This window comes from Lissotriton vulgaris, chromosome 4_1 (assembly GCF_964263255.1).
Source record: "Lissotriton vulgaris chromosome 4_1, aLisVul1.2, whole genome shotgun sequence".
Lineage (NCBI taxonomy): Eukaryota > Metazoa > Chordata > Amphibia > Caudata > Salamandridae > Lissotriton > Lissotriton vulgaris.
This window is the reverse complement of record NC_141691.1, coordinates 1,863,915,219-1,863,941,553: the sequence shown is the minus strand read 5'-3', so window position 1 is coordinate 1,863,941,553 and position 26,335 is coordinate 1,863,915,219. Positions and strand designations below refer to the sequence as shown.

The window sequence follows — 26,335 nt, the reverse complement described above, 5'->3', positions numbered from 1 at the left end:
ACTGTTTCCGGTTTCCCATCCTTGGGGATTGTGTTGCGAGGGGGTGGCGGGTATCTCAGCCATATGGAAAGGGGCGACCATTCGGTCCCCCCGAACGTATGGTCGAGTACCACGATTGCCCCGGGAAGCCATCTTGGGCGGGAGGCGAGCCTCGGCTGGTATGCCCGAAGCGGCGTAGCCGGGGCGCGCCTTTTTCCCGCCCTGGAGTGGGCTGGCCTAGACACTGACGCGGCCGGCCACGCCCTTTGGGGCAGGCAGGGGCGGGTGTACGCCCGCCCTGAAGACGGATAAAAGGAGCAACAAGCCAAGAAAGCATTCTCTTGTTCCTGTGCTCTGAAGCTGCAGCTCCTCGCTGCACGTGAGCTCGAGACGGAACGAAGAGCCAGGAGAACCTTTGAAAGAGGGGGTAGAATGAGACTGGCAGACCGAGAGTGGAGGGTGGGATGGAAAATAGGGAGGAACAAGACAACAAAAGAAGAGAGAAGACTCAATGGGAATTTGCAAGATGGAGACAGAGAGGAAGAGGAGATTATGTCAAGAGAGTTCAGTTTTGTAACAAAAAAGGGAAGACCGGATTGTGATAATGCGGAATCTGATGTTTCCTGCACTAAGTGCTGAATCTGGTGGAGAACCTACAGTTTATTTTACTTAACTTTCCTTAGGGACAGCACTGCCCAGGAAATGCCACCTGTGGATTACCATCCTTTTGTTACTTTCTAGAAATCTAAGGATTTCCCATTAAACACAACTCAAAATAAGGGTCTCGGACAGGCAAGCCCAAAGACAAAAAAGGCCCCTTCCCACCCAGGCGCCCTCTGGAAGCATGACGCTTAAAACACAAAACAACGAGCCATTAAAATTATAAGGGGAATGGTTCACACCTGCAAAAGTTGAGGTAAGTTACTGCAGGCAATCACTGACTGCAGGGTGCTACTTGTTATCGATCGTGGTCCAAAACCATACATCAACACAAACACCGATATACACAGTAGAAAGAACATTTGGTAACATAGGTGTTAGGTGGTCTATCCCCAGTAAGGATAAGCATAATTAGGACCTCAAAAGATCAGGAGCATTGCATCTGCTTAGAGACGATTTCAACCTTGTCACATTTTATACAAAATGGGCCATCTCTTGCCATTTACTTCATTATATTTCATTGGTCCTTTGTTTAACTCGCTATGAAGTGTCTCTCAAACCTCACACATAAGGCAGTGAAATGTCAGTCATAAATGCACTGGAAACATGTAAAGGTCACAAATGCACACATTAGAGAAAGGACCTTAAAGTAACATTTGCAGTTTAGACCCCAGTGCAACTGAACATTAATGTAACAGTAAATGTGTACTAAAACTGCACACAAGTTTTTTTTTTGTTGTTTTTTTTTTAAAAACCTTTATTGATACTTCAACCAGTTACAATTATGGGCCTACAACCACCAGGGCTGGCCGCTAATCAATATCATTTCAATCAAGCAATTAGAACCAGACTCGGCCTTCCAGGAGGCGAATACAGCACGACTTCAATTAAGACTGGCAGCATAGCATATTATACGAATAGCAGGATAATAAAGGTTCCATTTTATAATATAAGATAGAAGGATCAGGTGCCATACAATATCACAAAGGTGCATAAAGGGCGGGCAAAACAGTAGGAGGTCCACAGTGAGGTCGATATCATTCAAAACAGTGGTGCTGAGGCATACGATTCAGGATCAACAAGCATACAATTAATTTCGCACCAGTAGAGCGCCCGCCCGATGGTACTGAAGTACCGTGAAAGTATAGGCACAGATAAAAAGTCGACAATTGACAAAGGAATAGACCCACTACGCTGACCCGAAAAAGAAGAAACAAAAGAAAAGGTGAAGAAAGATAAGAAGAAAAAAGGCCATAGAAACAAATAGTAAAAACAAAATTCCCCCCCTCCAACCCCCCACCCTGCACCCCTGCAGATGACTTCGGCCTACCCCCCTAGCAGCGTGCCTGTCGCCCCGTAAATGAACCCGAAATATAGAAGAACAAAGGGAAAAATAGAAAAGGGAAAGAAAGAAGGGACTAAAACCCTACCCAAAAAGGGGAAATGGAGGAGGGCTGTGTCATACGCATTCCCGGACTCTCCCCCCCCGTCTTAACGAAGAATCCCCCGCAATGTTAACACAATCAAGCGGACCACAATAAAACAGTACATCAGAGGAAACCAGAAATCCCGCCCCGAACTCCGGTAACCAAATAAGCAGTCCCGTTACCGATAAATCAATATTGTGAAACCTCAAACAACAGTCTCAGCCTTGGACCCGTCGATCAAATTTGCTGATCCCCTCCGATAAAGAGCGCCCCACCGTAAAATTGTCAAAGGTCAAAAAGAAGTTGTTGAGACATAGTCTATTAGTAGAAGAAAGGATGGCAAGTCCCAAAGTAAACGCTCGAGTCCAACGATGCCCCTTCCCGACTCTAAGACCAGGCACTATCCTATCCGCCATCTTGATGGACCAGCTGGGAAGGGGGTGCGACACAGTCCCACACAGATCACAATTACGAGCAAATGTCTCCAAATCGGGAAAAGCAGTGAAATGTTCGGCCAATTGTAGTTCCAAAGATTCCGACTTTGTAGGTGCATCGCCAATCCCCACATGTTCGAACCGTTCCACTTCTGTAGGGGCATAGAAAGCTCCAAGCACCGGGTCAAATGGCATCGCTGGGGTAGCAATAGGGAAAGGAACAGGCCACCGGGTCTCGGGCAGCAAGACAGAGTCCGGTCCCGATCCTCTAAGTCCGTCCACCGCCAACATCAGATTCCAGGCCTGGGTCTTCATAGTCGCCTGAAGTGCCTCAAGGGCCGCCATCACTGACCGCAATTACGGGCCGCACTGGACCCGCTCCGCCGGGTTTCGCATAGCATCAAGCATATTGACCCCCCACGGAGAGGCGCCTTCCCCGGGGTAAGATTAGGCGGAGCAGGAACGAACCGTGAGGGACCGATCGCCAGTAGGCGTTAGTGCGCACGAAGTCTCAGATCCAAAGGCACCGGCGCTACGAACGCCAGGCCCCCGGGTCTCGGACCCCCACACACACCACCTCGGGCATCACTCGTCTCCGCACCTCTGGTACAGTTCCAGGCAGCAGATCAGCAGCAAATCAATCATAAAGATGTCGGAAGTTCCGTGGACCGGACCCTGCCGCTCTCTCCGGTCCGCTGTTGTTCAACTAGGACCCGGCTAGACCAAAGCTTGAGAACCCGGCTTCCAGACTGGGCTAGGCCTCAAATTAAACCTCAACATAACTCCACTCCACCATGTCGGAAAATCCTCGGGATTGCGCCATCAGTTCGCAGAGTAGTTCATGAACCCGGGTATGGGGCAAGAAACCAGGATATACGACAGGATCTTCGAGCGAGAGACGGGGGTCAGCGGAGCCGGGAAGCTATGCAGCCATCTTGCTTGCTGTCGTAGCTCCTCTCCCTGCACACAAGTTTTGAGCATGGGTTTAAAAATGAGGTGTGATTGCAGATTTTGACTGAATAAGTGGCTCACACATCTAATGCTTGGTCCGCAAGTGTAAATATTTTATTAGCTTCCCTAATCCAAAATCTTATTTTTTACTGCTTGCCGACAGAAGGGTGGGTATTAAAGTGAGAACAGTTCCAGCACTGACGTTTTAAAATCAAGTTAATCACAGAGAGCACAATTTAGCTTTATCCCATGGCAACTTGCGCACACATGTTAAACAAGCTGTTGAAATGACTTAGGGCAGGCTAGTCTCGTGCCACAGGTGCCCAGTTAACCCCCTCCTACCATCTGTATATTGAATAGAATTTACATTAATCCTTTAAATGGTTTCTGATTACTATTTCTGCATAATTTGAGAGTTGTGACTGGGCTAGTTTTTGGGCTGATGCCACTCTGCGTTGGGCTAAATTTGGGCTTATACTTAAGCAGCTTTGGGCTTGGGATAGGTCTCAAAATCTGGCAACACTGGCTCTGGTACTCTGGAGGGAGGATCCACTATTTGTGTCGGTTCGTGCAGGGGCTTTTCCTGTAGGAGGAGTACGGCCTTCTCAACAGTAGACAAGTTGCCGAATGGATTCGTCTCGCCTCAGAAACAATACAAACCTGTCATGAAATGTATCACCAGGTAGCTAGCAAAATCCAAGCCAATGGAAAAGTGCTGCAGTCATCAGCATTAAATAATTGCTTTGCACAAGGTTGTTACAGCTTATTGTGCTTGACACCACATTATGGCAGTCCAACTCACGCCATTGAGAAGAACGACAGGAGGTATGCTAGAAACCAGTTGGATTTCATCACAACACTTACACACACAGTGTGCTGTGGGCGTGGCACCATGTACTGCAGTGAGCTCCTAATGATACTTGGTTTAACTCATAACATTCTAACATAAACAGAACATTTCTTATAAGACTCCAATTGACACCACTAACTACTTGAAGATACTACAGTCTTGTGAAAATAAATATAAATAACTGTATGATGTAGCAAATTTGATAGGCTGTGACTGCATCAGTTGCTCCCTGTGTCCTGGTAGCCCATGACAAGGAGGACTTTTTATTTCCTGCTGTTTTGCCAGTAAGGCCTCTTCAACCTGTGGTGAATTTTAATAATTCTTTTTTCTCCTCAGTTTCTTGCTAATGCTTGAACCACAGCCCTAGTTTGGGCTTGTTTCCTATTAGAGGATTCTTTGGCGAACGTGGGACGGCCAATGATGAAGCCTGACACTTGGATGGTGTGTGAGGCCATCCTGTACATTTTCTCACACAATTGTGTGGGTCCACACATATCAGGGGAACAGAGTAGCTAGAGTGTTTCTTTGGTGAAGGAACACCTATATCATACGGTGTGCAAAGGCCCCCGTAAGAGGTTGGGTTAGTAAACATAGGGACCCGTTTGTTTCTGTGGTGGAAGTATCCTAATAAACTACAGCAAGAAACTGATGATTCCCTGGTGATCTATGCACAACAATTTTCATGGCGATTACCATCAGCAGAAACGTGAATCAGGGAGTAAGAGGAGATTAATCCACATATAAGAAAATATAATTAAATTTGACAGTATTGAGACAGAAGAGGAAAGCAGATAACAAGTGGTGACTCTGAGATTATCGTGCTGTTTTTATTTATGAGTGAAGTAGTGTTGTGCGCGATGCAAGCTGTTCTCCAACCGGCACTGTCACCTGCAGTGAATTCTATCCGCGTGCGTGAAACTCTGACAAAGTGCGCATCAGCTTCCACTAGATATGTCAGTATAAATCGACCATGCTCACATCCCTGTCTTCTCAAGCATCAAGATAAAAGGTGAACTATTGTCAATATTGGAAGTAGTCTTAGGCAGTAAAACAGTGTTCTTCCCTTCACCTACACTGCCACCTGCTGGGCAAAAGAAAATTAAACTTGTTACATTAAATAAAAGTGAAAACGGCAAGAGCGCAGCAGAACTAAAGAAAATAGTTTCTAGCCAAGGCATTGCGCAACCCCCACAGTTTAACCCAATCCGCTCAACCCCCACAGTTTTACCCAATCCCGGCTCAACATCCATTCAATGGGAGGAATAGATAGAAACATTTGATAAAGAACTATTTAATAGCTTTGGATGGTCAATATTTCAGCCTCATCAGGAAAAACGCATTAATGCTGAAAACGTTGAGTATAGAAGACCAGCGCATCTTCAAATATTTACCGATATCGCTGCATCAACAAGGACAATAAAATGAAGATGTAAATAAGGAAGCTAAACAAAGTTTAGCGTTCAAATTTGCCAATGCCCTCAACATAGCAACGACTGTTATATACACAAGCGCAAATACAGAACGAGTCAGCTGAAGAACGTGTAACTTGTCTGAGCGAACTGGCCATTAAATGCTAATTTGGTGAAAAGACAGATGAACTAATGAAAGATCTGCTTATAATTCAGTGATAAGGCAAAAAGATAAAGGAGAGACTTTGCGCTTCTAAAAATTAGTGTCCAGTGTGTGTATGCAGGAGATGGAAGAGAATGCAATAAGAATAAGTCCAGAAGTGGCAACCGCTACCACTGATCCTCAAACGGATCAACCAAAGGAAGACGTGACAGTAATCAACAGAAGGATTTTCACCGGCACGAGATCTTCCAGTAAGAAATTGGAAGGAACTAATAAGACATATGAGCATAGTAAAATGTGCAGTAGATGTGGTAGTAATTTCCACAATTCAGGCTAAAAGAATTGTTTTGAAACTAATAGAGAGTGTAGGAAATGCCGAAGGAGAGGGTATTTGCCAGGATGTGTAGATCCAAATAGAAAAAATGTTGCTTCAGTTGACAAAGATAAGAGACATTTGTTGAAAAAGTGTCGAGTATAGGGGATGAGAAAAATGTTTTGAAAATGTAGGGCAAAAGCTGAATTTTTGGTGAATAGTAAATGAGTAGACCTCGTGGTATATCAGGTTCGATGTTAACCATAATACCAAAGAAATGTGGGGCAGAAATGTAGGGAAAGTGTTCTCTTGAACCTAAAGAGATGAATCCCACCGGTTATCAAGGAGGTAATATTGACATTTTGGGATACATGTGGGCTGACATTGTTCTTTGAGACAGAGAAATCAGAGGTAAGGTAAACTGTATGAATCAAGCCCCACTATTTTAGGCTGAATCCAACAGTAAGACCTGCAGATGGTCATTAACCCTCCAGGGAAAGATTAGGTCATGGTGGTTTAAGACATATAAAAAAATATAGAGGGAATTATAAGTAATGTCAGGGAAAGGGAACCTTTTGAAGGAAAATGTGGAGCTTTAAAACGGTATGAGAATAAGATTCTGCTAAAACGTGATGCTCAGACCATCTGATATAAACCAAGGAGGATATCAATAGCCATCAGGCAGTAAGTAAAATGCTGGAAGGCATTGTACATGAGGGCAAAATAGAACCAGTCGAGTCTCCAAAGAAAGTGTCCCCTGTAGTTAAAAAGAAGTGGGGTGGAAAAGTATGGTTCTGTTTCAACCTTCGTGCACTGAACCAAAATATTATTGTAGGTTGCGCTGCCATGCCTAACATAGGGAAGTTGGTCTAGCCATTGAAAGGGGGGAGAAACGTCTCCAAATGTGACATCTGACGTGTGTATCATCAGGTCAAACAACCCCCTACCACCAAAGTCGAGGTTGTGCATACTTTACGTTTAAAAGCCCTGCTGCATCACAGGGCTGCTTTTAAAATGACCTAAGGCTCTTAGCAGTGCACACATGCAAGTGTAACAAAGACTGCTGGCCTCTAAATTGCTTTGCCCTATTATGCACTAGGGTCTTAAAGGTAGTTTTAATCCCCCTGCCCTATTATATACTAGGGACTTACAGGGTAGGTCATGCCAATCTTAGGTGTACCTTAACACATAGTGTGCCCTAATGCATATGTGTGTGTGTTTGCACTGTGTGATCAACATAGCACTGGTGCTGGGCCTGCCCAGCAGAGCCCAGGGCACTCTCAGAGTTAGAAAACCATCATCTAGGGGTCTCAAATTGAGAAAAAAAGTGGGGTGACATTGCAACCAGACCCTGATTTCCAACACACTCCTTTTTCAGAAAAGAGGTGTAGGAAATCCTGTATGCTATAAAGATGATGATTCCGTTAGTTGCAGTGACCCCATGCTGATGCCCGATGAAGAATGCCTGAAATGTGCTGAAACTTTTTAAGGGGCACATGTAGGGCCTGGTGATCATATAACAGGCTGTAGATAGGAAACAAGCATTGAAGCTAGGTTGAAAGGTGTGAGGAGGAATGCTCAACCCAGGTTCAAGAAAAAGCCTACCAGACGTGATGATTATGTTTGGTAGATAGTTGTGCAGTTCATGTAGTTCAATGCTTGTTCTGAGCCCTTTTGTACGTTTGTGTTAAATTCTCATTTATCCGCTATTGTATCTTGTTTTATGCATTTCAATTCTTTGCCCAAGTTTTTTTTCTCTCTCCCATTTAATTACTCCCTATGTACCTTATCAACTTAATTTTCACATTAATTCTGTGTTTTATTCACGTTTTTTCATGGGAAAATGGGGGTGATATGTTGTGATGTGGCACTTTAAATGGAACAGGGTGACATCTGGTGGAATGTGTCCTGGTAGCCCATAACACAAGGACGGTTGATATTCTGCTGTCTGGCCAAGAAGGCCTCTTTTGTCTGTGGTGTATCCTAATAAATTACAACAAGAAACTGATGTTTCCCTAGTGATCTATGCACAACAATAACCTATAATTAGGCTTTCCTGTTTTCAGTTCCTATTTTTGGTAAATTCTGGTGGGTTTTTTCAGTGTTTTCAAGTGATTTCAATAACTTAAAAAACAGTGGTTATCATAGTTACTCATTTTCACGCCATTAAAAACAAAAGAAACAGTTTTTCCAGTGTTTATGGAACATTTTGCTTTTATTATTGCTTGCTTTCCACACTGATAATGAATAGTACAAAGACAGTGTACGTACAGTGTATATGAGGTCCCAAACCAAAAATGTTTTGCAAATCAAACCTATTGTAGTAAGCCATACAATACTTCTTCAGTGAGTATTTGGTTATGTTCTCTAGCTTTTTCCTTCCCATTTAAACTTTTTTTTTCTGTGAAAAGGCCCTCTCAGCATTGGTACTTGAGACAGGCAACGCCAAAAGAGCCAGTACACAATTTGCTAACTTTGGACACTGACATAGCTTTCCATGCCACTACTGGTGCACTTGAAGATTACGATTCTCTGGGCAGGTCATGCAACATTTGCATTGAACTGGGCACTTATACCCTCAGAATTATTGAAGCAGTCAAAAATAAAGCAGCACTTTTGAAACTCCAGAGAAAATTCTATGTATCATTGCAAACCACTTCTCATACATTGTAAAATAAAAATTCCTGAATTACTCTTCAACATTACTTTGTTTACCAAATGGCAAGCACTCTAACATGGAACATGTTGCAGTGCCAAAGTCACTAAAGGTGTCGCCCAGCCTACTCTCAAGGAGCTGTTTCACATCTACATCAATTATGCTGAACATTTGGCAGACAAGGGTGTTTTCAGACTCTAGTTTTTTTTTATTATGTCCACTACAGCAATTAGGTCTTCCTGTAAAAATCTAATAATGCAGTAGAGCGTACTTTTTTCACATCACTATCAATATGCGGCCAAAGATCCTCACATTTCTTGCCTTTGGCATCCTCACTCAGCAAAAATTCTGTAAACAGTTGCCACATGGATAATGTAGCATTCACAGCCCCTTGGGGTGAAAACCATCAGCGAAGTGACACAGTTGGGATAACTCTTTCTTTGATGCCACAGAAAGCACAACATTAGAAATATTTGTGTTTTAGTTCCCGTGCATAACAACACAGTGCACCAGAATGGACTAAAATGCTAACTCTGGAGATTGTAAAGATCCTTTCAGCATACCATCTAACAAGTGGCAAGGATCTCTTACAGGGAAGCACTTCAGCTCAGGTATCGATTTTGATAGGTCGTCACACAACTTTTTCATATACATAGCTGAATCCCTGCAAATACAAACATTATCACTCCAATCTTTGTTGAACTTTGAAAGAACCTAGCTTGTATAACAAAGGTACATTGAATTGGTCCCTTCAGGAAGAAAAAAAATGACTTTCACTCTCCTTTTCCTTTCTTTGAATGGCATTTAGTTTGTGGTTATGCAGGTGTTTTCTCAGTGTTTATATGTTTACACTGGTGAGGACTATTTCCGTTTCGGTGGGGTTTTATCAGTTATTATAGGTTTAAACCTAAAGCCGGACAGCCTACCTATAATACACGCTAGCTGTGAACTAAGATAGTGAAATGACTCATTGAATCTCTGTTTTAGATATTAAATATACATTATCTATTTGTTTTTCAGAATCTTTATGTTGTATTGAATGTACAGCCTTGAAGAAGAGATCCCTGAATCGCAAAACACGTGTTCGTCACGTGTGGATTGCATGTTTATTGGGACTAAATAAGAGATTTTGGATAATCTGCTCAAAGTTGCCCTCATTTGTGATTAAGACTGCTGAGATGTGAACCTGTCAGTGCAGGTTGAAAGCGCATGTCGGCAACTGGTCAGCAACCCACTATCTGGGTGACTAATGTCTGGATGGTACTTAGTCATCAAAAGCAATGCTAAAACAGAATTGATTCTGGTACTGATTTTTTTTCTTCTTCTATAGTAAATTTCTCCAGTTAAGTCAAAACTCACCTGACTTGACCCACCATCAAAGCTATCCGGAAGAAATTCCAGCTGGCGCACAGCGCGCACTTTTGTAGGCATTTGAATTATCCTTAAAAGCTGCTTTGTGTTCAAACACCATAAATGAAGTAAGTTAGACTTTCCTCCAGCTACAAGGACCCTGCCATCCCTGCAAAAAGGAAAGATAGATTGAGTGCACTAATTTCCACATAATGAAAATGCCTTTTCACTATAAACTTTAATTTGTATTGGCATACAATACAGTTCAATATTCTTTAGGCAAGTTTGAAAATGTACAATTATTTTATTGGTGTTGTAGGACTCAAGATTCACAACAATAGGAAGTAACTGATGAGCTGCAGATCCATAACGCTTTGAACACATATGTTGTACAAGAGGGGCGCAGTTCCTTTCAAGATGTTCCATCCCAATTTACAAACTGAAAATTAGGCAGAGGTTCCTAAAGCTGACATATCCATCATCTAGTGTTGTCCTGATACCCCTGCTAATGTGGGCTGAGCGTGAACAGGTTGTGTATGCATGGACCATCCCTGCTTCTGTGTGTTCAATACTCATAAACGGGCCAGTTTCTTACAGATCAGATATTTCTAACATGCGTACTACGGAGGGGCTGGTACTCTCAATGCCACTATCTGGGATCTTGGTGCTGCAGGACTCTAGTAGGTGCACCCCTGATCCCAGATGAACATCAACATGTCACAGGTCGCACATGGCACAGCTGAGACACACTTGGAGTGCCCGACCCTGACTGACTGGCCAGTGGCTGCCTGGACTAGCAGTACAACTAAGGAAGACTACCTCGGTCTGCGAGACTTGTGGGGGCCATCTTACGCTCTTTTATATCAATGTCACAGCAGCTCTGGAATGACCTCATGGCCCATACAAATGTTTGGTTGCGAAGACTATGTAGCACCAGAAGCCTGCTCCATATTGGTCTGTCACTTGGCATATATGGGCTCTCTGTTACTAAGGACCGGTGCCCCAGCTGGGCACAATGTTTAGCTAAATGGGGCTGGATCCACTGGCCTGCACGAGTCTGCCTGCGACCCTGCTGATATGAGAGATTGAGTGTTTCTTTTACGTGACGGGCATCAAAACATGTCTTCGAGTGTTTTAAAAACATTTTTACACAAACAACTTTGACACATGAATCGTTTTTTAGTTTCCGATAATTCAACAGTTTCCTTACTCAAGGTTCAGGGAGCAATATTTTTAGATCTAGTTATGCATTTCCATTGGCTAGATCTTCTCTGTCTTACACGTGAAGTAAAAAGCCAAATTAAACAAGCAGAGCATTTTTCATTCAATGTCTGATAAAATACTACACATCCAACATCCTAGCGATTTATTTTTTCCAGCTCCGAATGTCTGTGAAAGGAACTGTTGTCATGACGGACAAGTTGGTGATGCGTTATGAGGGATGAGCTGTGGACACAAACTCCAGAAGCAGCTTCTACAAATGGAGGTAAGCAACACGCACTGCTAGGGTGACAGACCAAGAGGCGCCAATACCTTCTGAAGTCAGATATGCTCTTTCAGCAGCTAAATAACTGATGCTTTACACAGCACGTGAATGGGCTTTCGTCATGCATGTTGGAATCAGGAGAGATGGGGAAATGCTTGGATTTAGGTCCAGCCTGAAGACATTTTTTGTTATTTGGCAGACCTCGCAATCGTAATACAAAAGAAAAATTAAATGAGTATGACAAAAGGGGCTTGTGGCAACCCCTTTAGCAAATTCTTTATTGAAGTGTCAGTCACATTCTTTATCCGACCAAAGTTAGCATGCACAGCATGTTACGAGTCAGCTTGTAGTGTAGTTCCTATATTTTCAATAGGCTCTGCGCATTGGAATAATATATCCTATAGAATTGACGTAGGACTTAGGTCAACTAGGTCTCTATCCCAGATATTAAACTTAACTGTGAGTGCCAGCTAGCTCAGAGGTCACGAGAATCTTTCTAGAATAAACAAGAAGGGATTAGTCTCTGACAACCGCATAAACATGACAACTTTGTTTCCTGAAGATAGAACGCATCTTCAGAGTCGTGGAAACAATAGATAGATTTTTCACTCAGTCAATCGTGCATGCTTTGTTTCATCAGAGGTGCAGAGAAATAGAGAGACAGGCGTTTTCAATAAAAGTATTTATTGAACAGTCTTCTTTCTCATGCAGAAGAAATTAACTGCTACAATAGTAATACTGGCTGTAAAGTATAAGGCGTACAGCAAGAAGAGTATTATAAACTAATACTGTAATAGCATGGTATGATTTCTGAACCATAAAATACATACATAAATAACGAAGACTAAAAGTACTCAACTGGTGCTTCTAAAATACGCCTACCTCGATGTACCTAACCTAAGTCTAGTACGAGGGAAGAAGTAAGTGTGATGTAGCATAGGTTTTGTATTTTTTGCCAAGAGTCTATCTAAGATTTCTCTTAGGGTCTAATCAGCTCCGTACCTTGGTTTAGAATGAAGGAGGTCTGGTATCTCTGTCTCGTGACTCGATTTCCCAACTCTTGGAGCTTGGAAACACTGGAGCTGGATTCTCAGCGAGAGAAAGGCAGCCTCTCTGTCAGTGCATCAGCTGGAGGGTCGGCTTCCTTTGGCACTTGCTGTAGCGAGCTGCGTCGGGGAAGTAGATAGTCGAGCTGCTCCAAACCACCGTGTGTTTGCTAGGGCAAGTGTAGGCATATTTATACCTTAAAGGTGCCTGGATTGACGTAAAGTCGGACATAATAACGTCACTAAAGAACGGTAGTTCTTTGAAAACGCCATGATTTCTAGGACAAATCAATATTCAAGAAAGGGGATGTCCCTGACTGCTGAAGCCGAGTTTTCCAAGAAATCGTTGTGGCTTTTTGGAATTAGTGGAAGTAGCCATTCCTGTATTAGGACTGCATGGGCTATGTCTAAATATGGGTATGATTGCTATGCCTATATAAGGGTAGTGTGAATTATACCTATATAAGGGCATGAATCGGGAAAATTACACTTGGATCCTAAAACGCTATACAACAAGCTCTCTTCAGCCATTAACTTTGTCACAACAGTCATTGCACATTTGGAAATGCTATGTGAGGACGGTTGAAGTGTCAGGCACTATATCTTACAGCATGCTGCCACTTTACCCAAGTGCTGGACTCAGAAAGGAGCAACCTTAAGCAAAGGAGCCCCTCAAAACAACACTGCTGCCCAGTGGAACCCCTTACTGCAAGAAGCTATTAAGTCTACAAAGGTTAATTGTGGTGTGTGTTAATGGTATTTAGAAAACAATTACTTTAATCCAACAATCTGAATATTGTCAAAGTACCATATAAATGAAGGTCATACATCAAGATAGAACAATTGAGAAGGAATTACTATATTTAATTTTCTTGCTTTCACAGGGAAAGGGAAAAAAAGGAGGTCAAAGCTCAAATGATCACATGTGTTAAAGAGTTCAAAGTGAATGTGTGTATACAGGAGAAGGCAATGGACCATGTAGTCTTAAGAAACTTTTACAAAGAAAATCAATTGCAGTACAGTATAATGTAACTTAATCAGATCATTTTTAGATCCGTTTGCCATTTATGCTGACCGTGTTTTGACCCACAATGACTTGAAAGTCATCTTTCAAACAAAATAATTGTTATTGAGTAAAGAAGGAGATCTTTCAATAAAAAATTATAAATAAAAAACAATTGAAAACAAAAACAATTAGGCATCTGGGGAGTGTGGCCATATAAATTAAACAGAAGTATTACACAAAGAGTTGCTACACGGTCCCTGTGATCTAAACATAAAAAACTGAAAATAAGACTAAACTAAAAGAAGATGGGAAGTGACTAGAAATCAAAGAAACCCAACAAGGAGAGAAAGTTGAACAAACTGCACTGCGAATATTGTGATATTGTTGCTAATACGCACTTGCTCACTTCTGGTGTCCCACAGGGATCCGCCTCAGCCCTCTGCTTTTCAATATGTATGTCTGCCCCTTGGCAGGCCTAGTGGAAATCTGTGGCCTTACTCTATTCTCATACGCGGACGATACCCAGATTATTTTCTCTCGGACATCAGAGCAAGATTCCACCCTGGAAATTCTTAACTCCTGCCTCAGCTTGGTCTCCACTTGGATAAATTCCAACTCTCTAAAATTGAATGTTGACAAGATTGGGGTCATGGTTCTAGGTAAGGACCTCAGCTCTGGGGATCCCAACACCAGCCTGCCTTGCTAGGTACCCTTCCCGTCCCTGCGGACAAGGTGAAGAACCTCGGTTTTTGGCAAGACTCCACTCTTTCCATGAAGCCTCAGGTTGCCAGGGGGGCCGCCTCACGTGTTGCTACTATGAAGTGGCTTAGAAAGATCTTGTGGAATCTTTCCTTCGCTGCTCGAAGAGTCGTCATCCAGGCTTTGATTCTGTCAAGGTTAGACTATGGTAATATCTTATATCTAGGAGCAGACAAGTCTGTTATCAGGTGCCTCCAAGTGATGCAGAACTCGGCTGCAAGGCTCCAGTTCCGGCTTCCTAAACACTCCTCTGCCTTCTTCAACCTCCACTTGCTCACATATCACTTTCAAGGCACTCTGTTATTTGCACAAATTATATTCCTACTCCAGACCTAAGTACTTACAAATCCTCACCTCTACCTTCCACCCCCATCTCCTGTACTCTATGTTGCAGCAATCAATGTCTGTTTACTGTTCCTAGAGTAAGGCACACCTGGGGTGGGCAGTCACTCCTTCACCCTTTTGGAACCAAAGCTATGGAACATACTCTCAGAATCTCTTCTTGCTGCACCACTCTGCTCACCTTTTGGAAGGAGCTGAAAACTTGGCTCTTTTGAGCTCTCTTCCAAACCTGTCCCACTCGCCGCTTACCACTGGGAAACCTCTGGGTAGCCATGCGCTCTACAAAAACTAAATAATATTAATAATAATGCACAAACAGTACATGCCAAAAACAAACTGAAGAAGCGTTTAATTAAATCATTTTACAAAGCTCATGGTGCTAAATTGCTTAAAGTGGCCTGAACTAAGGATTACATGTCAGCTACCTGATCACAGAAAATATGAAGCAGGGAAAATTAACATTCCAGCACAAGACAACTTATTCAGGTGCACAATGCTCAAGGAAGAGCAGAATTGAGTGAGAGTACACCGTAAGCTTATTCAGGATAGTTATACACAGGAGATAGACAATAAGTACCTAAACCGGCTGCGCATTTAAAGCTAATCTCAATCTTGTGGCGCTGCCCCCGCCAGCCTCTGCGTCCAATTGGGGTTTGGTAGCACCCCACACAAAAACATTGGCCTTTAAAACTGAGTGCTGTGTGATGTCGAATATGGCCAAAAGAGGCTGTGTGACATCAAAAAAGGGTCAAACTTATTAATAATGCAGCCAAATCTTATCGCATAAGATAATAGTAAATTTGAAAGGAGATAAAAAAAAATGAAAAGCAGTTAAAATACAGAAAAAGTAACTCGCACTGAGGTGCAAAAGGAACACTTCAATAAACAATTATGCCTATTTACAATTAAAAAACAAATGCAGTGTAAAGAACAAATACATATATATTTACAAAAGCATCACATTTAGGTACAGATTGAAAAACTAAAATCATCCATTCTCTAGTTGACCCCCAAAGATAACAAAAAATGAAGTAATTACAGAAAGGGTGAATGCATTATTCATATCAATTAAAAGAACATTATGTACAAAATCCTCAAAGATCAATGCGCCTAATTCCAGCTTAAAAAACAATAACAGACGATTCAAAATGTGTCGTAAATTCAAATATAATATAAAAAGGCAGATAAAAGCCACTGTGTGCATAGGAGATTCTATCCTATTGAATTAAATTACTTCATAGCAGAATACATATTTCCATCCTATATTTACAGCTGTGTGAACTCGATACAATAACATATAAAAATGCTGAGGTAATAATTATACTGTTCATTCTTGTATGAAGTTCTCAACAGTGTTACATTTAATATTCCATTTACATTCAACTCTGTTAGCAAGGGTAGCAGGTCGCCACCACTCGCAGGCTTTTCCACCACTGCAAACCACAGGGAAACAGATGGCTTAGACAATATTATAAGGAGGCTAACCTTTTTGCATCCTTCGGGAAGAGAAGGGGCCATACTATTGGAATGGTGATCTACCTGCATCTAGAGATATACTGTCCAGAGCTACGCCTGAGTCCACTACTAAAACGTACAGACGAAAATGGAAATGTTTTTGTTCTTGGTCGCTTCTGAATGACATTCACCCTCTTCTCTCATCTCCAGATCAAATCTTGCCTTACCTCCTACCTCTGGCAAAATCAGGTCTGGCGTAAGGGTCCATCTCGTGGCCCTCTCCCGATACAGACGCATTTCCGATGCTTTTTCCCTTTGCTCTTCTTGCATCATCAAACAGTTCAGGAAGGGATTATTCAGGACTTTTCCTCACATTCGCCTCGCTCTGAAGAGTTACAGCCGCGAGGTGACGGGCGGAGTCACTGACCTGGGCCTGGAGTATTCCTGTGAGTAACTATGAAGCACGGACTTCCAGCTGACTGTCCCCGTCCAGGGCTGTCACGTAAATAACTTGCACCCCCGAGAGGAGGCTTTTGCGCCCATAAGGCATCGGGCTGCTGCCCTTCGTGAGGAGCGGCGGAGATGCGTGGAGGCACTGCGGCGTGTACCGCCTTATGACTATCCTTGTTCTCTGAGTCAAGGGGCACATAAGATCGATGGGAGATAGCAACTGAGGGGCCTTTGACGACGCGTGTCCCCGCCCGGAGTGTGTCCATAACCCTGGAAATCCAGCCAAGCACATTAAGGTGGGTGTATGTGCACAAGGACAGTGCTGTTAATCGCATGCATAGGATCATTGGCTGAGCAAGGTGAAGTGAGTTGCCACATTAAAGCCAAACAACCAAGAGACGTGTGCATAGTGTGACCGTGGCACAAGAGCATCATCTGCTCCCATGACCTATAACAGCTCTGAGCCCCACCCAGAGTGAGCCCCTGTGTGACTGACATCGAACGAACGAGAAATCCTGCTTATCTACCTCACCTTGTGCTCATTCACTAATCATGGGCAAACCAGACAAGCTTCAGCCCAAGCTGCATTTTGATTTGCGCAAAACCCCACAGTCACAGGACCCCGCTCCTACTCAACATTACAATGCCCCAGATGACCCGGAAGCCGGAGCAGATATAGATATGAAACATGCATACCGCACCATCCAACGACAGTAAAATTGATATGCTGTCTTTTCGAATGGACCGCATGTCGGAACGGCTCGACAAGCATGGGGACCAACTCGATACTGCTGATCAACGGGTCACAGACATGGAAGATGACAAAGAAAGGGCCAAAATCCTACGTGCACTCCAAGCGAAGTCCGAAGACCCTGAAGCGAGGTCGAGGCGGAACAATGTTCTCATTTTGGGTGTGTAAACAAAAACAATTCCCAACAGGTATCATGCAAGGGCAATTTACATAATGTATGCAGTTTGCATTACAAAAATAAGGAACAAGGCGTCACTAGAATGTTTTTGAAAAAAAGGCGGTATTATTCACCAATAGAAACAGGGAAAGGTCTTTCACATGGCAATACAGTTGAACAGCACTGTACAGAACAGATCATGTGACAACCCAGTGGCACTTGGTGCGTGGTGATATATACAGTTGGTGATTGTGAAGGTGGAAGTGCTAAAGTGAACAGTGTGATCGGCGCATAAACACAAGTTGTACATCAATAATGGCTCCACAAGATCAAGTTGTAATTACTTAAAACAAGATTGCATAAATTTAAACAGGAGCACAAAACGTAATATGCGTCATATAGCTATGCTTTAGAGTCGACGGCGTTTCGATCCCTGTTAGTCGGGATCGTCATCAGGACAGGGTTGTCGATGGAGTCAGTGAGTGACACCCAAGCAAAGACGCGTGGGTGGCTGAGGTCCATGCGGTCGCTCAAGAATCGATGGCTGATCGTGGATTGAATCTGATCAGCGGGCGGGACGTGCGGCGCCAGTATGAATCAGGGCGGCGGAGGGCGATTAGGGCTCTTCTGGTTGTGGAGTGCTAGCAGTTAATGCTGAAGCTCAACTGCTAGCTATATGACGCATATTACGTTTTGTGCTCCTGTTTAAATTTTTAAAAATTCTAGTGACTCCTTCTTCCTTATTTTTGTAATGCAAACTGCATACATTGTGTAAATTGCCCTTGCATGATACCTGTTGGGAATTGTTTTTGTTTACACAACACATCCATCCCAACGTGGTCTATGGGTTCCCTCCTGTTGTTCTCGTACTCATTTTGGGTGTGGCGGAGTCATCTAATATTAGCAATATGGAGCAGTATATGGAGCAGCTTCTTATCACACTTTTGGGCTGGAGCACCTTCTCTGAAATTTTCTTAATAGAACGCGTGCACCGCTCATTAGCACCCAGACCAATTCCCGGGGCACCTCGTCTGTCAATAATTATGTGCTTCATGAACAAAAGGGACCGAGAATCTGCCCTGTGGAAGGCCCGTGAGCTGGGTTCGCTGCAACATGAAGGTTCCCATATATCTCTGTTTCCTGATTTTACATTGCAAGTTCAAGAGGCACGAAGACTCTTCATCCATGCAAAAAAAGAAACTCTGGGACTTGAATTTAGACTAGTGTATGCTTTATCCCACAAAGTTAAGCGTCAAACTGGACGGTAAGGTCCACTTCTTCACTGACTCTAAAGCAGTCCTGCGCGTCATCAAGGTTAGCGAACAGCACCTGAAAAGACTTGGTTCACAGACAACATCACAGTAGCATTAAGAGAATTCTGCAAGTCTCTCCGGTGATCGAGCACATGAGGAGTGACTGCGAAAATTGTCTTGCGGTGGACACTCTAAGACTTTTCATGAAACATAATGGGTGACTAGCGCGACTTGATGCGGGGGGGCACGTATAGTTGAAGCAAGGCATGGTCTGTATGTGCTATTGGGAGAGGGCCTGATCAAAGCCTTCAAGAACAATACTTGTTTGACGGAATCAGGCGCATATTGCTGGGTGCATATACTATGTTATTTAGCACCTCATAGGGATTCAGGGTTTACCTGGTTGTGATCCAATTGTAGTCATGGTGGTGAAGGGAACCAGAATTAATTTTGGAGTTTTTGTTTGTTTTTCTGGGTTGGGGTGGGGGGGAATGCAAATAGATGCGTTTGTTGCGGGTTTTCGTGGCGTGGGAGAGAATATGCTTGATGTTTGCATGTATGATTGCATTGGTTTTGTTTCGATTTGTTGTTGTCGCACAGTGTACACCGTAGATATGGGGTTCCATCTACCACAGCCCCTGCTTCCACAGAATGGCCACAGGGTCTTTGACTTATTACCTGGAATGTCAGCGGCCTAAATGACGGCAGGAAAGTCAGAAAAAATCTGTGCTTATCTCAAACGTACTCTTACTTTACAGGAAACCCATCTCCCTCCAGAACGCAGTAAAGAGGTTCAATGTAAATTACAAGGCACTTGTTTTTCCTCTGATTTCACATCCCATGCGAGAGGTGTTCTGTTATGGGTCGATAGAAAGGCAGGTGTGGAAATGACGGGCTTGTTGAGTGACCCACAAGGCTCTCTGCAAGAAGGGCGATCTGAAGTTCATTCTAGTGGGATTGTATGGCCCGAATTATGGCGATCCCCAATTTTACAATTCACTAGCGGCTAAATACCATGGAGTGGGATCTCACAGATTTGGGGGAGGGCACTTCAATTTTATCTTAGATCCTACGTTAGATACGTCTCGGGCCCTCCCAGACGCTCAGACGCCTCAGCAGTGGCCTTACAGGACATTATGCTTACAGATGGCCTCCTAGATATTTTGAGACATAGATCTTCTTCAGAGCAGGGTTATACACACTACTCCTCTGTTCACGACACTCATACCCTTATAGACGTTTGGTTAATATCTGGTGGCTTAGAGCCTAGGGTACTCCTCTGCTAACTCCTCACGCGCACATACTCTGACCACTCCCCGGTTCGCCTGACACTAAGCTACAGTGCTTCCTGCGACCCGGCATTTACGTGGAGCTTCCCTCCGTTCTCCCTATTAGATGCTGTATTTAAAGAAGAGCTGGCAACGGCGATTGAAGAGTTCTTTTCTAATAAAATTGGATACGTACAATCATTTGCTACAGTCTGGGAAATATTTAAAATCTATATACGGGGTGGTCATTTCAAAGCATGCAGTAGTATTGCGCTCTATCCGCGGTAGGTTGGATCTTTTAGTTAAGGAAATTGGGCAGTTGGAACGGGCTCCATCTGAGACCGGGAATACACGGAGCGCCGAGCACCTTAAAATAAAATTAGTGGAGTTTCAAGACGCCGCCTATGACGAAATTAAACATATGGGGAAGTATGCAACGACACGCATGTACGGGGAGCGGGATCGACCACTGTTAGAAATGAGATCTCTGGTTGGCTTCGGCTTGTGCCAAAGCCAGTCAGAGACCACCACTCTAGTCAGGGAAAGGGAATTACATGCCAAAGATAACCCATGCTCAACCCCTTGGTAGCTTGGCACGAGCAGTCAGGCTTATCCTGGAGGCAATGTGTAAAGCGCTCGTGCAACACACTCACTCAGCAGCAACACACTAAGCACACCACAAAAGGAACTCCACACAAGGTTATAGCAAAAATAGCCTCTGTGTTATCATAAAACACATTACAATAGTAATCACCCAATATGCACTGTGCCACCTGACACTAGGTAATATTGACAGGGAATTATATACATCTGACAGGGCCAATTGGGCCACGGTCAGAACCATCACAAGCACAAATAGTAAATGTAGAACTAATAATAAATATAGAACACAACCAGTAACTACTGGCCAAATACTGTACTCGGCATCCTCTCCTGCAACATAAATCACATTATGCAAGCAGCATCACATTAGGCGTGAAGTACATTCTGCACCAACCTCATGAGCATAAACACATTATGCAATAACCTCATGAGTCTAAACGCATTAGACAATAACCTCACACAAACACATTATGCATAAATCACGGGGTATAAATTACAGAACATGAATCACATTTTGTATCACACGCGCAACATGGCAGGGGTGTCCCCTCTCCCCGCTTTTGTAAGCAATAGTTGCGACTTCTTGGGTTGTGCCATTCGTGAATATCACACCCAGCGAGGGTTGGGCTTTCCAGGGTACACCCTTAATATCTCTGCCTACGTAGAAGATAGATTGCTAAATGTCTATGACCCAGAGGTACATTTTTCCCTATGTTGCGGGAGGTGGTTCAGTTTGGTGGGCATTCTGGGCTACGAGTTAACTGAAATAAATCTATCATATTTCCCCTTATCTTCGTCACCATGGTACCAAGTATGGACTTCCCCCTGCCCTGGACCGATGGGGCAGTACGGTACTTGAGGATTCAATGTCACACTGATCCAATGCTCGTGATTCAGGATAACTATGGTAAGGCCACACAAAAAGTAGTAGACAATGTAGATAAATGGATCCTGCTCCCACTCTCATTCATCGGAAGAATCGAGACTATGAAAATGGTAATCATACCGACATTCCTCTTTCTCTTCCAGAATACACCTATTCTCATGCCCAAATCTCTATTCAAAATCTGGCGCACACAACTGATACGGCTCCCGTGGGCCGGTAAACAGCACCGCATACGGTAGGATTCGATCACTTTACCTTATGAGCTCGGCGGGTTGGGTGCTCAAGATTTAGAAAAATATTACAACGCAGCGAATAGTACATTAACCCATTACTGGATTCACGGTTCACAAGACACACCATTTTTACATCTGGAACGCATGCATGGCAGAGGTTATTACACATGCAGGCAGGGGCTTTCCTGTGCTCCCCCAAAATGCCACTTCAGTGAGGTTTGTGGCTCTCACTGAGTCAGGACATAGGTGCAAGGCAGGCACTAGAATCTGTTGGTATCACAAACATTGGAGATTTCTTTCGAGATGGTATACTGACCATCTGGGCGGCTTTGCAACAGCCGGAGGCAGAGCCGACGGGTACGGCACAGTTTCATTTCTTCAGGGCTAGACACACATGGCGCGCTCTTCTGAGTAATGACTTACAGGAATCACAAGCTATGGAGTCACTTACTACCCTTTGAAGGTCGAAGAGCCCCTGGGGACCATACCAGCAATACCTCTCTCACACTACCACTGACACAGACTCTGACCCACTGACTACCCCCCTCAAGACCTCATCTTAGGTGGTGGGAACATAGTTGACCAGAGAAATTGTGGCCACACGTATAACACATTTGGTAGAGCTGCCGGAATAGAGCCGAGAGTCGCGAGAGACAATGGTAGGTTACATTGAATCCTCTGCTGATACTGCCCAGGATGTGCCCTATTTTGACATTAAGAAGTTGGTAACCCCCAGCTATTTGACTTATGTTTATGCATAATGCTTTTGAAATGTATTACGATGCCTTGAAACAATGTAACTGTGTGTAAAATTGTTTGTACTGTGTTTTATGATGAAACTACAAAAATAAAATAATTTACAAAAAATGTTAAAAAACGTTTCTCAGCTGGAAAGTGGCATTGCTTCTCGCGCTTACTTCTGCGAGGAGAGTAAGCGAAATTCAAGCCTTCACCATAAAAGAACCCTAATGACGCTTTACAGAGGACTATGTTATACTGAGAACAAACCCTAAGTTCACCCCGAAGGTTCCATCTCAGTTGTACCCTTTTCCCACATCCTTCTTCACCAGCGGAGACATCTCTCCACTCCGTGGATGTCAAACAGTGCCTTAATTTCTATTCGCAACGAACCAAGCAGCTACACAGAACGGATCAACTGCTAGTCTCTTATGGGCCTCTAAGACTGGGTTCTTCTGTCACAAAAAGAACTATTGCAAAATGGATCGCTGCTACTATTCAGATCTGTCATACTAAGGGGGGTAAACCGCTTACGACCAAGACCAAGGCACATTCTACGAGAGCAGTTTCCTCTTCTGCTGTTCTTTTCACTAGTGTGCCAGTGGACAAGATTTGCAGTGCCGCTACATGGAAGAGTACACATACTTTCATGCGGCATTATTGTCTGGATTTGACAATTTACAGTGAAGTAGCGGTAAGACAGGCAGTTCTATGTCATCTATTTCAGTAAGGTAAGCCTCTTCTCTTATAGGTGTTTTTTCCTTCACATTACTTGTCTTCAACCAACAGTTTAAATAAATATATATATATATAATCTACAGGGCTTTTATCCATGTGGCCATTGCAAAGCTTGCGCGAATAGCCACATGGTGAAAGAATACTGGAACCCTAGCAGCAAAGCGATGCAACAGATCAAACCATTTCTAACTTGCACCACCACCTTTGTTATCTATGCATTGATATGTCCATGCAAATTAATTTACATTGGCAGCACAACACACATGGCCAAAAAACGAGTACTTGAACACACTTGTGCTATAAGTAATCTGGACCAACAATATCCTATAGCACGCCACTTCGAAAGCCATCATTTTTCAGACCCCAAAAAATTAGCTTACTATGTTCTAGAACAAGTAAACATAGGCCCTAGAGGTGGTAATTGTCTAATGAAATTGAGACAAAAGGAATCCAGATATATTATAAGCCTTTGTACCCGTTACCCAAAAGGCCATAATATTGATGAAGAATAAAATGTACAGCTGCAAGAATGATATATATAACATGTGTAACATATGCATAATAATGTGTTCAAAGCTATGTATGCCAGTTACATGCATAGACCTTCCTGACTTCTGTCTCTCATTCCTTCTTTCCCACAGATGCAAAGGGAGGGATGGGGTCTAGAGATCCACGACACAAGTACCCTAATCCTTTCACTGTGGTCATCTTCCATCTGGACGAAAGTATTTGGTTTTAAACTTTTTTCACCTTATTCACAATGAGTTAAAAAGTTGCATGTGTTGCCTTCAACAAACAGCTCGGATTGTATAGCATTATCGATACACGTAATGTTTCTTTGCCAATGAAATGAATATATAAAAATACATATACACAGGATGGTCCTTAACCATAACAAATGAGATAAAACCAGTAATGTCCTACTTTTCCACTAACCAGGAAAGTTAAACTAATCCACTAACCAGGACATGATCCCCACTTTCGCACTACAGTGCGATCGTAACATCCCGTTATGAATTCTCTTAGGACCTTCATGAACCCCCCCCCCATGAGTGAGGTCCTGTTCGGGTAGCCGGGTTCCTATTATACACCTTCTCCGTTCCGTGTGGTTCATATTATTATCACAGGCGGAGCAACCCGCACTTCACGGGCGGCGTGGTAACCATGACCACGCTCGTTGACACTCACTCTGTGACCTGACCCCGGGTAACAGCAAGCACTTAAACGCGGCTGGTTTTATCCATATTTATTGGTTGAAAGGACACATATAATACGAATGTTACGAATTATAGCAATGCAAAAGCACTATTTGCAATGAATTTACAAACAGACGAATTTTCACCATGCGGAATGGACTTGAATAATCTAGAATTTAAAATTAAACAATATGAATTACGTTCAAGCACTATTTCAATGTATTCACATACAGATGAGTACTATAATGTTTAGACTCAATGTGTATACTGTTCCAAAATGGCGGCACCCTCGCAACTCGACAGGGCGGCTCCCGCACAGGCAGTCTGCTCCATAAATCAACGCGTCACGTTGATTTATGGAGCAATAAATTAAACTTTGTTGGACCTGTACGTGGATTGTGGTTTTGTACTATCGACGCCCGAGTGCTACAAGGATATTGTTGCCGGTTGCTCCGCCGGATCGAGCCACCCCAAGAAAAGACGAGGGGTTGCCAGCAGGAGCAGTTTGCTGTAGAATATTGATTGAAGGCAACCTACGCGGTCGGAGAGCATTTCTTGCTATAAGGAGTTCATTGAACTATCCGAGATTTAAGATGTGGTCGCAGCACCTCCATGTGGAGAATACGTCTACATGAGGTAAGCGCTCCGCTCTCTAATGAACCCAACGAAACTATCTTTGCAAGATTGAATCTATTAAATTATATTTACCCTAGACAAAGAACTTCAAGGGTTATATTAGATTATTGATTCCTATGCTCAAGACATTGGGGAACTCTGTAATTACAGAGAGGCAACGGTGTGCATTACAGCAAACCACAACACAAGCCCAAGGGTAAAAAGTCACCCATTACCCAGAAACAAGTTGGACAACGAAAAGGAAAGAAGAGAAGCGGCTATATCTTTGTTCGCCAGAGCACCTGGAAAAACGATAACACTCCCTACACCCATCAGGGCAGACAAAACGATCATGGATAGATTACGCAGATATGAAAAACTGCATAAACTTGAAGACTCAAAGTGGTGGGAGGCGACTTCACTACAAGATTATCTGGATAAAAATATGATACCAAGAGGTCTACGACTGTACCTTATTCCATCTTATGACTCATTAGATCCTCAGATGTTCGAAGATTGGTCTGAGAATGCTACCAACAGTTCCAGAGTGATGATGCAAATTCTTGTAAAGTATGCATGGGCAGACAGAATGAAAATTAAGAAAGAAATTGAAGAAATAACAGAAGAACTTAACAAACATGATGACCAAGAAATAATTAGCAAATTCATAGAAGAAATGAAGAAACAATTAAAGATTCTGGAGGATGATATCAAGAAGAGAAAACAATACAAGTTACACAAAGACTGTTGGGATTATGAGTCAGGCAGGATACTCACACACAGCAAAAAATACGATCATCTTTACGATACCCAGGCTCAAACAAGTAAGACCCAAAACACTAACGATGAAATAGAAACTGAGGAGGATGAGAACAGTGACTCATTAACAGATATGTCGGATCTGACGATAAGTTCAGAAAGCATAAAATCTAATGAAGGAGCAATACCAAAACAGAATAATTTTTTAGTGTAATACCAGCTCATGAAACAGAGCCGGGAAGCCACCAGATCATCAACGAGACTACAGGAGAAGAACAAAGCACAACCATCAAGTGTAAGAGGAAGACCATGAAATATCAGATCAAGAGGAGGAAGAAACGCAAACAGAGGAACAAATAAATCAGACAACCAACAGCCAGTGGGAACCAAAGGGGCTCAACA

At 43.1% G+C, this 26,335-nt stretch overlaps 1 protein-coding gene across 2 annotated transcripts in view; it reads right to left on the bottom strand.

Annotated features, from left to right (window-relative positions):
- TBC1D31 (TBC1 domain family member 31) overlaps nt 1-26,335 on the bottom strand; it is a 696,792-nt gene that overhangs the window by 478,934 nt on the left and 191,523 nt on the right. For both annotated transcript variants that reach the window (XM_086966171.1, XM_086966170.1), the window contains exon 6: nt 10,202-10,361. In XM_086966171.1, the coding sequence (XP_086822297.1) occupies nt 10,202-10,361 (160 nt within the window). The remainder of the gene's footprint in view (nt 1-10,201; nt 10,362-26,335) is intronic.